This window comes from Prionailurus bengalensis, chromosome D4 (assembly GCF_016509475.1).
Source record: "Prionailurus bengalensis isolate Pbe53 chromosome D4, Fcat_Pben_1.1_paternal_pri, whole genome shotgun sequence".
Classification (NCBI taxonomy): domain Eukaryota; kingdom Metazoa; phylum Chordata; class Mammalia; order Carnivora; family Felidae; genus Prionailurus; species Prionailurus bengalensis.
The window spans coordinates 14,816,602-14,833,299 of NC_057359.1; the positions used below are offsets into that span (position 1 = coordinate 14,816,602).

Sequence of the window (16,698 nt, forward strand, 5' to 3'; positions counted from 1 at the left end):
AATCTATCCTGAGGAATGTGATCGTCAGGTATCCACAAAAAACATGTGAAGGCTGATAATAGTTTTAGTTATAACAATAGGTTAGTTGTAACAATAGTTTTAGTTAAAACTTGCGAAGGCCCGTTATCAGTGTATTGTCGCTGAGCTCCAAATTCATCCTTCTTTGTCTGGCGAAGCCCTGGAAACATTTCTTTTACCTGTTGGTTGGATATGGAGCTGCATCAAGAGAGGGCGCTGCAGCGAGGTAGTGACAAGAAGATGACTCCAGGTTTCCGTCCTCCATATAGACGGTCCTCCATATCGACTCGAGAAGAGCCCCGCAGCATTAAGGAAGAACTTGACCTGCACCCTCAGGCCATCGCTTCCTGTAAGCAACCTCTTCAGAGCATTTCCGGCCCTCTGTACCCACCAGCAATAGTTGGGTGGCTTCTCCAGAGCAATTGTGGCCCACCCACACAGAGCAGCAAAGGCCGACCAGCTTCTACTCAACCACGCTCACCAGCACCGATGAACTGCTTTTACAGACAAGTGCCAGCCTGTCCCTCTGCCACAGCAGGCTGCCTGTCATACCCATTCCCTTTTTGAAGAGATTTGAATCTCAGATGTGGGGTGGGGCCAGGAGGGCTTCTACCCTTAGTTCCTTTATTGTCCCTCTTCCTCAGCCTCCGGGTACCTGCTCTTTGAATTTGTGATTCTGGATCTCTTACAGTCCATTTTTGCCTCTTTTAGTAGTTCATTTTTGGGTGTCCAATTTACCCTGTTCAAATAACTGCCATAGTTTCTGTTTCCCAACTGGACCTTGACTGATACATAAGTTAGAAATGCAACAATATGGGACTAGTTAAATAAATGAGCATGTATCCATAGGATGGACTAATACTGTTTTGATTATCAGTTGGTTGCTTGATGAGGTGACCCAGAGCCTGGTTTGAAAGGGTCTTTTCTGCCTTCATTGGCCTACACTTGCTGTGATTGCCCATGTCCTAGTATCACTGGTCAGAGAAGTACCAAGAGGAGCCTCAGTGAATCCCCTGGGTTTTAGACATATTCTTCCTTATCCCTTTGTACATCAATCCCGGCTCCGCAAGGAGATCGTGATCTATGACCTTTTCCAATGCATCAATTCTTGTCTTTGCTGGTCCACTGGCTCGTGGAACCCAAAGTAACCAGTTGATCGTGGCAGCTTCAAGTTCAGTGGGAACATGAATGTGTTCCTTGGTAGAAATATCACCCCGTATGGGGAGTCCATCCTATATCTACCTCTTAGATATGCATCCTGAACGCATGCATTCTAGCTACTGGAGAGAAAACCATGTATCAGCTATTGGCTTTGTGCATATAGCAAATCCTGGAAGACAATGCCCAACCCCACGAGGTGTTGTCCCTGAGCTAGTGCCTTAACTGAGCCTTTAACAGACTAGCCCACCATTCTAGAAGCTTCTGGGCTACAAGGTAAATGGTGAAGATTAGTGACTTCCATCACTTGCTATCTGCTCTGAGGTCGTTGGCTCCGAGATGATTAATATTCTATCGGGGGCTTAGCTAGTTTCCCTGGAGAATGGTGCTCTATCAAGGGCTTGGCGTCAGACTCTGCAGCTGACGGGCTGGTAATTCAGCAGTGGATGGTGCAGTCAGTGGTGCATGGCTTCTACTGCCACACTATGAGCGCTATTTATGGGCTTCTGGCATAGGCATCGGGAAGTCTGAAGGGGGGACTACCTAAGAGTCACAAGACAGATCATCCTGTGCATGTGGTCATTGAGAATCTTCTCTGTAGAGGACACTCTTTGGCGGGTGTTAATGTGAGATCTGCTTTGTGCTCGTCCCCATAGGCTCATCCTCATCCCTCTTTTCCAGGCTTCCTTCTCTCTGATCTATGATATCTTTTCTCCTTAGAATGTGCAGAGATGAGGCCCCGTGAGGTACAAGTCTAGTTTAGAAAAGGCTGTGTTGGTTTCTCCAGAGACATGTTCCGGGAACTGTGAGTACTCTTCGATCAAAGTTCATCAGGAACTGTGGGGTGTTTCAGTAAGAAGGTGTTAGAAAGAACCTATCATACGATTTGGGATTTGGTTTGGTGATTGGGAGAAGGCTTAAGAAAGCGTAGATTAGGTCCAGATTGGATGCTGTCACAAAGTGGGGTTACTTCTACAGATATTTTATGGGTGTCATAGTGACATTTTATCTGTGCATGCACAAAATTATGAAGTGGTCTTGCTTTATTTTATCTGGTCACGGCTCCAGAGTAACCTTGTCTGAGGCCAATATTCTATGAGATTGTCCGTGTCCAACAGGAGAATAACATGTCCAACATGTGAATATCAGATCAGTTCTGAACATGAGAACATCGTGTCTGAACGTGAGTTCTTTTTCAGAGATTTCAACTGTCATGTAAGAAGTCTGGCCACCTGGAGGCCACCACACGGAGTGACCACATACATACACATAGAGAGAAATGGCCCAGAATTGATGTTTCCAACTATTCGTCTTCAAACCTGGATGACAGACATTCGAATCAAGATTTTGAGATGATCTCAACCCCAGCCATTATCTGGCCACAATGGCCTGAGGGCTGCGTGCAATGTCAACTGCCTAGCTGAGCCCGGTTGACCTCTAGATTCATGACGAAGATAATTGTCATGGATTTGAGCCACTCTTCTGGGGCGTGGGGGTTGTTGTGCAGTAATAGATAACTGATCCAGTTGTCCTGCAAGCAGTTAGCTCTATAGGCGTGGGGCTCTGGAGAGGGACTTGGTCTTTAGCAAGGAGAAAGCACTTGAAGTCATTGGAATGGATGAAATCACCAGGGAGATAAAGTATACGAGAAAGGGAAAAAAGACCTTATCCTGAAGGGATCAAAAAGAAAGAAGCAATTACCAGGAGACTGAGAAGAGTGGGTAAGGTGATCAGATGACATCCAAAGAGATGAAGTCAAGGAAGTCACGGTCCAGTGCGCACAGAAAGAAGGGCATTTGCCACAGAGTCAAATGCCTTGGAGGGAGATCAAGTAAGACAAGGATGAAAAGTGTCTTTGAATTTAGCAACAACGAGTTTACATTGTTGGCAAAAGTAGTTTCAGGGAAGTCGCGGTGGGGGAGTGGCAGGATGAGGCAGTGATGGGGACAGAGTGCGGAGTTTGGTTGGGATTCTCTCTCATATCTCTCTCTGCCCCTCCCCTACTCACAGTGTTTTCGTCTCTCAAAATAAGTAAACAAACTTAAAAAAAAATAGTTATAAACTCCTGAGGCATCTCTGCGGGAAGAATAGCTTACTTTTGCCAGAGAAGCCTGGGGAAAATTACTCTAGTCCTAGCCTGCTAATTCATGGCCTGATTGTCACGGCTCCGGTTCCAGTTCACCCACCTTGGGACCCTGCTTATCCAAGTGGGGGAGGGTCAAGGCCCCCTCGGTGACAGTGTGTGAGTTGCCAGGGGGTTTTGGAGAGAAATTCTTCTCAGTTCAACTTGTAAGTTGATGTTGCTGCAATGGCTTCTTTTGGCTTCTCTAAGCTTCTTTCCCCACCTTTTCAGGGGGTATCTTACCCCATCTTTTTTTATTATTTGCTCATGGTTTTATTTTCATAGATGTGTGGAGGCAAGCACTCTCATGAAGATGCGAGTAAGGCCTTTAAATGAAGAGTTTACTGTTCAAAGAGCTTAAAATTTATATTTCAAATGTCACTTCCAAATGAAGTTTACACGTGGACAAAACACAATGAACAGATTTGGAAGATGACATAGAGTGTGCATTTTAAATTCCTATTGCAGGGGCACCTGGGTGGCTCAGTCGGTTGAGTGACTGACTTCGGCTCAGGTTGTGATCTCATGGTTTGTGAGTTCAAGCCCCGCGTCCGGCTCTGTGCTGACAGCTCAGAGCCTGGAGCCTGCTTCTGATTCTGTGTCTTCCTCTCTCTCTGCCCCTCCCCCACTCATGCTCTGTCTCTCTCTGTCTCAGAAATAAACATTAAAAAAAATAAATTCCTGTTGCATTCTCGAGCTACCCTTGCTGTAGTCTTTTTATAAATCCTACGGTAACCATGTAAATACCATCATAGAGTATACTGTTGTACTTAAAAACATTCTTTTGTTAGATGTAAAGTTTAAAGTATACTATTGTTTTTGAAAGCCATTTCCCCCCCAAATGTTTATTTACTTATTTTGAGAGAGAGAGAGAGAGAGAGAGAGAGAGAGAGAGAGAATGAGTGGAGGAGGGGCAGAGAGAGAGAGAGAGAATCCCAAACGAGGCTTCGCGCTGTCAGCACAGAGCCCAATGAGGGGCTCGATCTCACAAACCACGATATCATGACCTGAGCCAAAATCACGAGTCAGACACTTAACTGACTGAGCAACCCAGGAGCCCCTGAAAGTCCCCCTTTTGGCATTTCTTCATATTTTAGAACTCCAGAAGCCTCTACAATGGGAAATTCCTGGACATTTCTCAGCATCTGAGAAAGCCTGCTTGGGGCAATAACTTTGACTCTCTGTGGGAGGAATTCTGGGGTGTGGAGGATGATCTCGTGAATGCTCAGAGGGATTTGAAAAGGTAGAAAGAAAACACTCATGTACTGAGCGTGTTTTTATGCTTAGCACTGTACCGGGGGCTTTGCATTCTACATTTAATCATGTGTAGAGGGGCGCCTGGGTGGCGCAGTCGGTTAAGCGTCCGACTTCAGCCAGGTCACGATCTCACTGTCCGTGAGTTCGAGCCCCGCGTCAGGCTCTGGGCTGATGGCTCCGAGCCTGGAGCCTGTTTCCGATTCTGTGTCTCCCTCTCTCTCTGCCCCTCCCCCGTTCATGCTCTGTCTCTCTCTGTCCCCAAAATAAATAAACGTTGAAAAAAAAAAAATCATGTGTAGAATGAGGCGGGAGAGCACAAGGTCCTGGGAGGGACGGTGTGAGCTGTCATCAGAAGGGAGACTGTAACATGTGGGACATAAAACCAGCTTGTGATGGGGTTGGGCTAAGGGTGGAGGAAAAAGATCTTGGCACATTTATCCTGCACAAATACTTGTGTTATCCTCGTTGATGTGGTCTTTGTGACTTTTTCTCCGGGTTCATCTGGTTGGCAGATGGATGCAAATGTCTTTCAGCCCTAAGGAAGCCACCCCGAAGGCACGTATGAATATGGATTTTAGAGAAATTAAAAAAAAAAAAAGAGCTTCAGAGGATTTCTAGTGTGTGTGTGCGCGCACGCTCGTGCTGAACCTACCACCAGTGGAAGGCAGATTTTCGACTGGGAAGATTTCACGTGCTCCTTTAGTGTGGCCCAAGTGAATATATTTTTAGAAATGAAAAGTAGAGCATGTTCCAAAAGTTCTTTTCTTCTGCCATCAGGGATAACAAGTCTTTATTTATAGTGATTTGAGGTCCCCAAATACCTTCAGTAATATTAACGGGGCAAATCGAAAAAAAATTAAGCAGTAGATGATTAGATCACGTGTTATTTCACGGAGAACTTTATTTCTCTTGCCTTTGGAAAATATAGACCTACTTTTCTCAACTGTGGTTAGAACTAATTCTTTTCTAAGATTTACTTAAATGGAATATTCTTGCAGGGGCAGCAAGAAGACGGTCAGTACAATTGACCTTGTGTCTTGGCCTTTGTGATTCTAAGAAAAATACATCCATAGGTATCAGATGCTATGAATTAGGTAATATTTATTGTACAGGAAGTATATATAGAATGGAAATACACACATACTGGAATATACACCAATACCTAGAAAAATGTTTACCATTGAGCCACTTCTACATACCAGATTCTTTACATATATTCAATACCTCATTTATATTCAATTAATCCTATAAAGTATGTGTTATGATCGCTATCTGTTCCAATGGAGTGTCAAAGATACCAAGTAACCTTCCAAGGACACTGCACTGGTTAGTGGCAGAACGGGAAGTTTGAATCTAGGTTTGGCTGACGCTGAAGCTGGTACTCTTTCCTCTCAATCAGTCTATCCCTCAAAATCAAAGCAATTACTGGGAATGACAGGATTTGTATTATGAGGAAGGCAGCTATGTTTATTATTCAATAATGTCCAGGGGCGCCTGGGTGGCTCAGTCGGTTGAGCGTCCGACTTCGGCTCAGGTCACGATCTCGCAGTCCGTGAGTTCGAGCCCCGCGTCGGGCTCTGGGCTGATGGCTCAGAGCCTGGAGCCTGCTTCTGATTCTGTGTCTCCCTCTCTCTCTGCCCCTCTCCCGTTCATGCTCTGTCTCTCTCTGTCTCAAAAATAAATAAAAACGTTAAAAAAAATTAAAAAAAAAATAATGTCCACATTCAAAGAACCATTTACTAAGTTTTTACTTTCTTCTGGGAATGATGATAGATGATGTGGAATCTAGAGATCAAAGATGAGGGGTCCCTGCCTTTGTGGAACCCATGGGCCTGAGGGAAAGTCTGAAAAGAGTGTTAATGATTGGGATGCAGGATGTTAGGGGCTATGAGAAAGGTAACAACAAGCTCTGATTGGGGCCTGGGAAAGGTCACAGGCTCTGTGTGCATTTGTAGTGTGTGTGTTTGGGGTAAGTCAAAGGACATTCCAGACAAGGGAACAGCATGTGCAAAGTCAAGGAGTGGAGAGCACATAGAGAGCGCAATGTCAACTTACATGAGCTTATGTGAGAAGCGGCAATTCGTTTGCTTTAACTGGAAAATAGTACTTATGGGTGGCAGGATGATGAGAAATGAGAACAAAAGGACTTGAGAACGGTGAAATCAGGAATTCTACTTTTTATAATGACCATAAACTTTTCCACATTGTCTTGGTAACATAGATATTTTCCTTCCGCTTTTGATTTCTCTCTTTTGAAGACACACGGCGATAGTCATAGTATTTTCCCAAAGAGGAAATACAATTCGTACACAAATGTCTGGGGAAAACAGTGTCGCTGGCTATGAAAGCAAAGAAAAAAATTAGTCCAACCAAAGAATAAAACTAATAAAAATATCGATATTGGCCAGGACAAGATGAGGTAGGCATATTTGTGTTTTGCTGATTGGTCTATAAATTGATTCAAGTTTTTATAAAGCTACACACAATACATATTAAGATGTTTGTAATGTTTATTCCCTGTGATTCAATAGCATTAGCTTTGGAACTCTATAATAACAAAATTATTACAAAAATGTATTCCAAGATTCTTTAATGGCGCATCATTAGAATCAGCCTAAGTAGCCATGGTAAATCATTTTGATGCAACTTAATGTACCATTAAAAATTATGTTTATGAATAACACTTAAGTGCATTTAATACAATTCCAGCTTAAAAAGTAGGGTACTGAATATATATACATATATATATTTATGTATGTATATTTCTATCTCCTCTTCCCTACTGTTCTACACTCTCTAAAACTGTACGTTAAAAAAAGAAACTGGAAAGAAATCCACAGAACGTTAGTGATGGTATTTGGGTTTGGATAGCAGTACTATGGATAATTTTTTTCTTTGTACTTTGATGAATTTTCCACATTTTTAAATGGCTTTTTGTAACTTTTATGAAAGAAGTATTACTTTATATTCTTTGTTGATGAACAAGAAAAATGTATTATATAGTCCAATTTTACTTTATGTTTCCTGATGTCTGATAAACTTCTTATATCTATAGCTGGCCAGCAGGTGGATAATTATTTTTTAAAATTCCCCGTATTGGCACCTGGGTGGCTCAGTCAGGGAAGCGTCCAGCTCCTGGTTTCGGCTCAGGTCACGATCTCACAGTTTGTGGGTTGAAGCCCCGCTTCGGGCTCTGGACTGGCAGCATAGAGTCTGATTGGGATTCTCTCTCTTTCTCCTTCTGTATCTCCTGGGCTCTCCCTCTCTCAAAATAAATAAATAAGCAAATAAGTAAATAAGTAAATAAATAAAATTCCCAGTATTGGCAAACTTTCTCTAGGCATAACTCTGCTGGGCTTGAATGAGCTCTTCTCCCCCAAGCCGCTTGCCTTTTAGACTTTCTAGAAACAGAATTCATGAAAAATTACAATCTACCATCTATAAATTACTATGTGCTGCAGGATCTATTAAACAGTATGACTCTTTATTTTGTGAACTATACCTCCCAGGATATAATGCTTCACAGCTCGTCTCCACCAAATACACCCTTCTTGAACTGTTGTTTTGTCTAAGATGCTGTCTCTTTAGACATTAAGGTGTTCAGGGAAGCAGAGACGGCAATCCAGTGACTCCAAAAACGTCAGCCTTCCACACACCCCGCCTATTTCAGAACATCAAATCTGAACACATCGCATCTCCTTGTCAGGGACGAATAAAAACAAAAGACATCAGTGAAGCCTGTACAGATGAACACGGGTTGCGAGAAAACACAAGCATCGTGAAACGGGGGCACAAAGTCACTAAGAGAGAATGAGCCAAGATGAGAAGACACGAGGTTTGTGGGTTGGTGCCCTTGTACCTTTTTGCCCCAGATCTTTCCTGTGCTTTTAATTCTGTCGCTAATAAAGAGTCCAGCAATGTGCGGCTCTTTGATTCTGTGGTATACAGTAATGCGTTCCCCCAGAGCCGTGTTTCTCCACCAGGGATGATCTTGTCCCCTAGGGGAAATTCGACAATGTCTGGAGACAATTCTGGTTGTCACAACTAGGGGGCTGTTGCAACTGGCATCTGGTGTGCAGAGGCCAGAGGTGTTGCTAAATATCCTACAGGACAGAGGCCCAGCCACCCGCAAAAAGAATTATTTGGTCCAATATGTCAACAGGGACAAGATTGAGAAAGCTACCCTAGATTTTCTCCAGCCTACAACTTCTATCGATTTTTTTTGTTTAATCCAGGAATGAGAAAACTTATGGGGAAAATAAGCAAAAGTATTAGCAGTCCTTCACGGTGTCCAGGACCCCTCAGGTCTGGATCGCTTCAGACATTTGCTGTTCATCAGTGTCAGCAGTTTGCTTTTACTTTGTGAAGTTTAGAGATTTCACCGAGACCTATTATTTACATCCTTGTTATTTTCCTTGTTCTTTTAAAATTTTTTATGTTTGTTTGTTTATTTATTTATTTATTTATTTTTTCAATTTTTAATGTTTATTTTTGAGAGAGAAAGAGCAGGTGAGGGAGGGGCAGAGAAAGAGGGAGACACAGAATTCAAAGCAGGCTCCAGGCTCTGAGCTGTCAGCACCGAGCCCGATGTGGGACTTGAACTCAAAAACCATGAGATCATGACCTGAGCAAAGTCGACGCTTAACCAACTGAGGCACCCAGGCGCCCCTCTTTTTTTTTTTTTTAAGTTTATTTATTTGTTTTGAGAGAGAGAGAGTAAGCATGAGTTGGGGAGGGGCAGAGAGAGAGGGAGAAAAGAATCCCAAGCAGGCTCCACACAGGCTGTGCAGAGCCTGATGTGGGGCTCGAACCCACAAACTGTGTGAGGTCATGACTGAGCCAGTTAGATGCTTAACCCACTTAGCCACCCAGGCGCCCCATTTTCTCTTTTCAAAAGCCTATTTTAATTGCCTAGGGTGGAGATGTCTAAGATAAAGATCCCTTTTAATCTGAGAGCTGAACCCTTTTCACTTAAGACATTCCTAGTTAATCCATCCTTCACGCCGATAATCCAAGAAGTCTGAATCCTCCCCATAGTTCTGTCTGCTTCCATCCCCAGCTGGCAGGTTTTCTACAAGCTCTTCCATGTACTTGGGATATAGCAGCTCCTAACAATTTCATAATTAGAACACCCTACTCTTCTGAGCTGTTTACTTCTTAACACTAATCTTTCTGTGGTAAGTCCTAAGTATTCAACTCTGAATCATTCTTGTAGAGTCAGTATAGAGGACTGAATTATTACAATATTAGAAGACTTATTTCCCAAAGAGCACCAAGAGAGTGGTATCTGACTGTAATAATCATAGGCTGTTTTCTATCCAATATGCAGTAGGGTCAGATACATCGCTTGAAAATTGTCCTGAAAACCAAGTTGACCAGCAGTTTTACTAGAGAATCCTGGGAAGTCACTGGCAAAATCCCTTGATTCTAAGTAGTCCAGACCATGTTCTTGGATGTAAAGGGCATTGTATAAATATCTTTATAACTGGAAAGTTATAAGAGAATGAGTATTACAATAATATGGAATCCCTGAATTTTTATTTGTTTATTTATTTAGTTCATTAGTTTTTTGAATTTTTTTTTTAAATAAAGATAGTCTAGTGCGGGAATAGCCACCATGTACATTTTGATGTAGAATCAGAAAGAAATTTTTTGAATTTCTGTAATTTTCAGGGTTTGGTCCTGAAGTAGTGTAGATGCTCATGTCCCCCATTCTAGAGCCTTCATTTAGGTCTGAGCTTAAATGCAACTTCTCAGGAAGTCCATTCCTGGTATCCTGATTAAAGCATACCTTCTCAGGGCACCTGGGTGGCTCAGTTGGTTAAGTGTACGACTCTCAATTTTGGCTCAGGCCATGATCTCACAGTTTGTGGGATCGAGCCTCACATCAGGCTCTGCACTGACAAATGGGACCTGCTTGGAATTCTCTATCTCCCTCGTTCTATGCCCCTCCCCCAACTCGTTCTCTCTCTGAAAACTAAATAAACAAAAGAAATTAAAAACAAAACAAAACAGGGGCGCCTGGGTGGCGCAGTCGGTTAAGCGTCCGACCTCAGCCAGGTCACGATCTCGCGGTCCGTGAGTTCGAGCCCCGCGTCGGGCTCTGGGCTGATGGCTCAGAGCCTGGAGCCTGTTTCCGATTCTGTGTCTCCCTCTCTCTCTGCCCCTCCCCCATTCATGCTCTGTCTCTCTCTGTCCCAAAAATAAATAAACGTTGAAAAAAAAAAAAATTAAAAAAAACAAAACAAAACATACCTTCTCTCCTCCCCCATCACCCTTCTGTACTATCCTAATCCCTTTCTATCCCGTGACTCTGATTTTCTATCTAAAAGGCTCTTATTTACTTGCTTATACATTAATCATCCACCATTCCTTATATGCTACAATGGTTGCTCTCATTCTATAAGTAACTGAAGACCAGGAACCTGGGAGTTCTTTTTTTTTTTTTTCATTTTATTTATTTATTTTTTTAAGTGTATTTATTTATTTGGAGAGAGAGAGAAAGAGAGAGCATGAGCAGAGGAGGGGCAGAGAAAGAGGGAGAGAATCCCAAGCAGGCTCTACGCTGTCAGTGAGCAGCTCCACCACGTGGGGCTCGAACTCATAAACCATGAGATCGTGACCTGAGCTGAAGTCAAGAGTCGGTCAATTAACCGACTGAGCCACTCAGGCACCCCAAGACTGGGAGTTATTTTTAAGTCCTTCTTTTCTTCATTCTTTCCTACAATTCTTCTGTTTCATTGGCTAGTCACGACTGCTCTAATTTCAAACGTGTCTTGAACTTGTCTGCCTCTCTCAGTCTCCACTGACTTTGCCCTAGTCCAAGGCCATCAGCACGGGGTGCGCACAAGGAGCCTCTGCCTGCTGCCCCACTTCACCATACCCCTTTATAACCCATCAGCCCAGAGGAACTGGAAAGGGTTAATAAAAATAATGACTGCGTGTTTGCTGTCTTGCTAGAACAGAGCCTGTCATAGATGGGATCTCAATAGTATTGGCCGCATGAATGAATAGATAGGAATAGATAAACAGAGAGAATGGATTGACAGACAGCCTTCCTCTGGCTTACCTTACGCCACTTGGTTAAGGTCACAGAACTAGCACGTGTCAGATTTAGGACTAAAACCCAATTTTTCTAAGAATGGTCAAGGGCTTATTTATAGAGAACACGTTGCCATATCTCCTCATTATTTCTGATTCTCCACAAATATGAAGCATTTTATTTTACTTTCATGCACATTGTTCATCTTGATTGGAAAATTGATACTGTTTTGCTGTAAAAATTATTACATTGCTGGAGAACAGGAAGGAATTAAGGAGCAATTCATAAGTCTCCCGTGCATGTAACTTTTACTTTCATCTGTACACTTTTCTCCCTAATTATTATTCTTTCCCATATGTAAGCCTTTATGTTTATAATCAGGAAACATAGAGAGTTATATGACTGTGTAAAGAATTTCATTCTTGGGAAATAATGGCTGGTGATATTTTAATGGAATTTATTCTAATATTTAGTGTATTTGCTTACAATTTGTGTGATATGAATTTCCATAATGTGTGGAAAGACATTTTAGAGGATGCTAACTGTAAGTTTAGGAAAGTAGACTTCATAATTTTAAACACGGTCCATTACAATTAATAAATGTAAGAAATTTGCATACGACTCCCAATCCCCTGAATTTTCATAACAATTGGTTATAAGAACTGCAAAATGTTCACTGCTGTAGAAACCTAATTATTTCTTAGAAAAGTCTTTTGAGAAAGGGGAAAAAAAAACTTTACAGCTTTTTTTATTAGGTAACGTAGCAATAACATAACTCTACCTATGCATCTATATCTATCTTTAGAAGCCACATTAATGTATATAAAATAGTTGCATTTTCCCAAAGACTTTCTTTGCAGGTTGTTTTTGGATATATGTATAAAGTACTGAAGTTATTTATAAATTTCATCATTGGTCTCCACATATAGGCAGTCACTCATATGAAATATATGCTTGAAATGTGTATAGTTGCTATTACATTTGTTATTAAAATAAGCACTTACCTAATATGTAGAGGAATAAATTAAAGAAATTTTAATATCAAAGTTATCCTTTCTTAATTAAATAAGAAAGATGATATTTATTTTACTTTTTACTTAATTAAAAAAGATATTTATGTATGTATGTATGTATTTTTATTTGAGAGAGAGAGAGTATGAACAGTGAGGGGTGAGGAGAGTGGCAGAGGGAGAGAGAGAATCTTAAGTAGGCTCCAACTCAGCATGAAACCCCATGGGGCTCAATCCCAGGATCCTGGGTTCATGACCAGAGCTGAAACTAAGAGCCAGGCACTCAACCAACTGAGCCACCCAGAAACCCATGGATTTGATTTTTAAAGGGATCTCTATACCCAACGTGGGGCTTGAACTCACAACCCTGAGATCAAGAGTCGCATGCTTCACCAACTGAGCCAATCAGGTGCCCCAAAAGACGATTTACTTTAAAATTACATATCATACTCAAACTGCCTTTGAAGGTAATTTCATCTTCCATTATCTACATTTCAAAATGGCTATTGTCTTCTCATTGTTCATCTCTCAGTTCTTTAGGTTATCCACCCCCCGCACTCTAACAACCCAAATGAACCCCAATTTGCACCAGAATAATTTGTAACAGGCCAAAGAACTAATTTCATAGCCCATTTTCTTAAAAAAATTTTTTTTCAAATGTTTATTTATTGTTGAGAGACAGAGAGAGCATGACCTGGAGAGGGGCAGAGTGAGTGGAGACAGATCCAAAGCAGGCTCCACCCTGTCAGGGCAGAGCCTGACATGGGCTCAAGCCCGCAAGCTGTGAGATCATGACCAGGGCTGAAGTCGAGCACCCAAAGGACTGAGCCATCCAGGTGCCCCTTATAGCCCATTTTTCAAAAGCATTATGCACCTGTTTCCAAAAAAGGCATTTCTGACATTTTTAATATAAAATTTAAAAAATTGTTTAGCATAGCGCTTGGCATAGTAAAAGCACTTGATAATATCTATGACAATGTCTCTTGGCAGCCATGTTTACTGATGACATATATTGGTATTACTAAAGGTTAATGGGATGCCTGTGTCATGCATGATAATGTTATCATTAGGGTCACTACCTGTCAGAGCTGGCCTGGGGGAATCACGGTTTATGTTCATTGTCCCCGTGTCTCCTCCAGCCTTACATTTTAGCACTCTCAAAAGGGTCCTAACTTGGGTGGTCCCTTATCTGGTCACCAATGAAAGTGCAGAAGGAACTGTGATAAGAAGGCCTGAGGCACCATCACCCATCTCTTGATTTGGCCTCCACACCTTCCAGGCCTAGGGACAGGGTGAGCCGCCTGAACGGCAGTAAACTTCCCACGTGTGGGAAAGGATATTTCAAATTCACATACGCACCCCAGCGCCTCTACGCTTTGTAGATGAAGAATCAGACAACAATTAAGAAACGAAGACCACAGCATTTATCTCTCTCTTTACCTTTCTGGTCAGGGTATTTAAAAAAATTTTTTAATGTTTGTTTATTTTTGAGAGCCAGAGTTCTAGCTGGGGAAGAGAAATCACTGTAGACAAAGAAAACTTGAGGAATGCAGTGAACAATCTTGATCTAAGGAATAAAGATATAACTCTGTACTTAATAATTGGAGAATATACCTCCTTTCAAGAGCACCCAGATCATTTAAAAAATTTTTAAATGTTTATTCATTTTTTGAGAAAGTGAGGGGGGGTGGGCAGAGAGAAAGGGAGACACAGAATCTGAAGCAGGCTCCGAGTTCTGAAACTGTCGGCACAGAGCCCAACGTGGGGCTCGAACTCACCAACTGTGAGATCATGACCCGAGCTGAAGTGGGATGCTTAACCAACTGAGCCACCCAGGTGCCCAGGTCAGGGTATTTTTTAGTTGAGTTTTGGTTTTGAACAAAAATTTATCTTTTTTGTCTGCCTTCTCATTTGGCAGACAAGATGGACAAGAATTGTGATCACAGTGGTTTCCAGATATGGCCCAAACTAGTGGCACCTGAGTGACAATCTTTTCCATACCTGCTATTTGTGATTTATGTTGAGGTTGTAGGCACTATTTCCATTCTTGCCTTTTTCTTTTCTTTTCTTTTCTTTCCTTTCTTTTCTTTTTTCTTTTCTTTTCTTTTCTTTTCTTTTCTTTTCTTTTCTTTTCTTTTCTTTTCTTTTCCTTTTCCTTTCCCCTCCCCTCCCTTCCCCTTTCCCCTCCCTTCCCCTCCCCTCCCCCTTCCCCTCCCCTCCCCTACTCTCTCTCTCTCTCTCTCTTCCTTCCTTCCTTCCTTCCTTCCTTCCTTCCTTCCTTCTTTCTGCTTCAGGGACTGTCAACTCCAAACTGTCCATGTAGTGTGATTACCCTCCAGTCTGTCCTGTGTGTTGCTGCTGTGGTTTGTCAGCACACCTCGATGAAGTCTTATAACTTGAAATGTGTTTCACTCTGTCTCTTGGGTCTTTATGACAATGTCAAATGGATGCACCATGTCAAAAACAGTCCTCTTTGCTGTCCTGTCTTACAGAAAGCTCGGTGTGGCTCCAAAATTCTTGGATTTAGTACCGGCTACATAATTTTGGGGGCTTAGTGAATGGACAGTGTAGGGCCTCTTTTCGTTCAAAAATTCCTAAGAATTTCAAGATGGCAAGATTAGAACATTAAATCAAGCACCTGTGCAGTTGGCCCTGCTTGGGTCTTCCATTTATCAGCCTCTTTCATTTCCCTTCCGACTAACAGTTACGAGCCACTTATAATGTATGAGGCACTATGCTTACTTTGGAAAATAAAAATATGCTTACTTTTAGATTCCAAGATCCCTACTTTTAGATTCTGGTGGTTAACATCCCCACAAGGTAGATGAAATAACACACACATTTTGGTTATATGTTGTTTTCCTTTAGATCAAATGCTCAGCTATAATTTTCTAGACATCAGTCTTAAGTTGCAAATCCTCTCCTCCATGTTCTTATGATCTATGTATTAACTGTAGGAACCCAGCAGTCTCAGTCTCCCCGGATCTCTTACCAACCCATGCTTTGCCTGTTCCGTTTCTACAGAGAAGTTTATTCATGGCTGGGTGACAGACCATGTTAATAAAGTGGTTGTTGAAATGAGTTTAAGGCAGGGGTTCTAACTCAGCTGCCTTCAGGGATTGGGCAGATCATATACCGTAAGAAGTAAAACCACCAGAAAGGAATTGACTCGTGACTGCAGAGAAAAAAGATGCCTACTCACTGCAGAGGGTTATTGCCATGTGAGGTGTGGTCACAGTGTGGTCAGATCTTTTCAAAGAGAAGTTAGAAATCTAAAAAAATTATACGAAATGCTCTTTTTCTGTTGTCAATTAATTTCTTCTTTAAAAAAATCTCAACATGGGCAGAAAAAAATAACTGCAGCCAAAAGTTAACCCAAGAGATGTCAGTTTCTAATTTTTCTTTTTAGTCAGATCTATTGAGATATAATTCATCTGTAATTAAATTCACTCTTTTATGTGTATAGTTCTGAGTTTTGACGAACACCTACATTTGTGTAACAACTACCACAAGCCAGATATAGGACAAATCCATCATCCCCAAAAGTTGCCTGTGTTTCTTGTGGTCAGTTTCTCCAGCTCCTATGGTATGTATTCTGCCTTTATAGTTTTGCCTCTTCTAGAATGCCATATAAATGAAATCATTCAGTATGTAGACTTTGGAGACAGGCTTCTTCACTTAGCAGAAAGCATTTGAGATTTAGCCATGTCGTTCTATGTATTTGGGTGATTTTTATCTAATTTTCAAAGGCATTTTCCTTCCTTCCTCCCTCCCTTCCTTTCTCCTGTCCTTCCTTCCTCCCTCCTTTCCTTCTTTTTTTTCCTTCCTTCTTCCCTTCTTTCCTTCTTTCCTTCCTTCCTTCCCTTCTTCCTTCTATTCTCCCTTCTCTCTTTCCTTCTTCCTTTCTCTCTCCTTTTGGATAACAATTATACAAAAGTAGATTAATCTTGATACCTGTTTCATAATACACCATTATTGACCTACACATGCCTTTTAGTTTAAGAGCTTTATTAAGATGAAATCGATACACAATAAACTGCATATACTTGTACAACTTGAAAACTTAGGTGGATGAACACTATCCCTACCAC

General features: G+C 41.7%; 1 protein-coding gene across 1 annotated transcript in view; it reads left to right on the plus strand.

The window, feature by feature from the left end:
- Positions 1 to 210: 210 nt before the first annotated feature.
- Positions 211 to 16,698, plus strand: part of TMC1 (transmembrane channel like 1) — a 168,128-nt gene continuing 151,640 nt past the window's right edge. The window contains exon 1 of the mRNA XM_043566852.1: positions 211 to 367. Within this exon, the coding sequence (XP_043422787.1) occupies positions 211 to 367 (157 nt within the window). The remainder of the gene's footprint in view (positions 368 to 16,698) is intronic.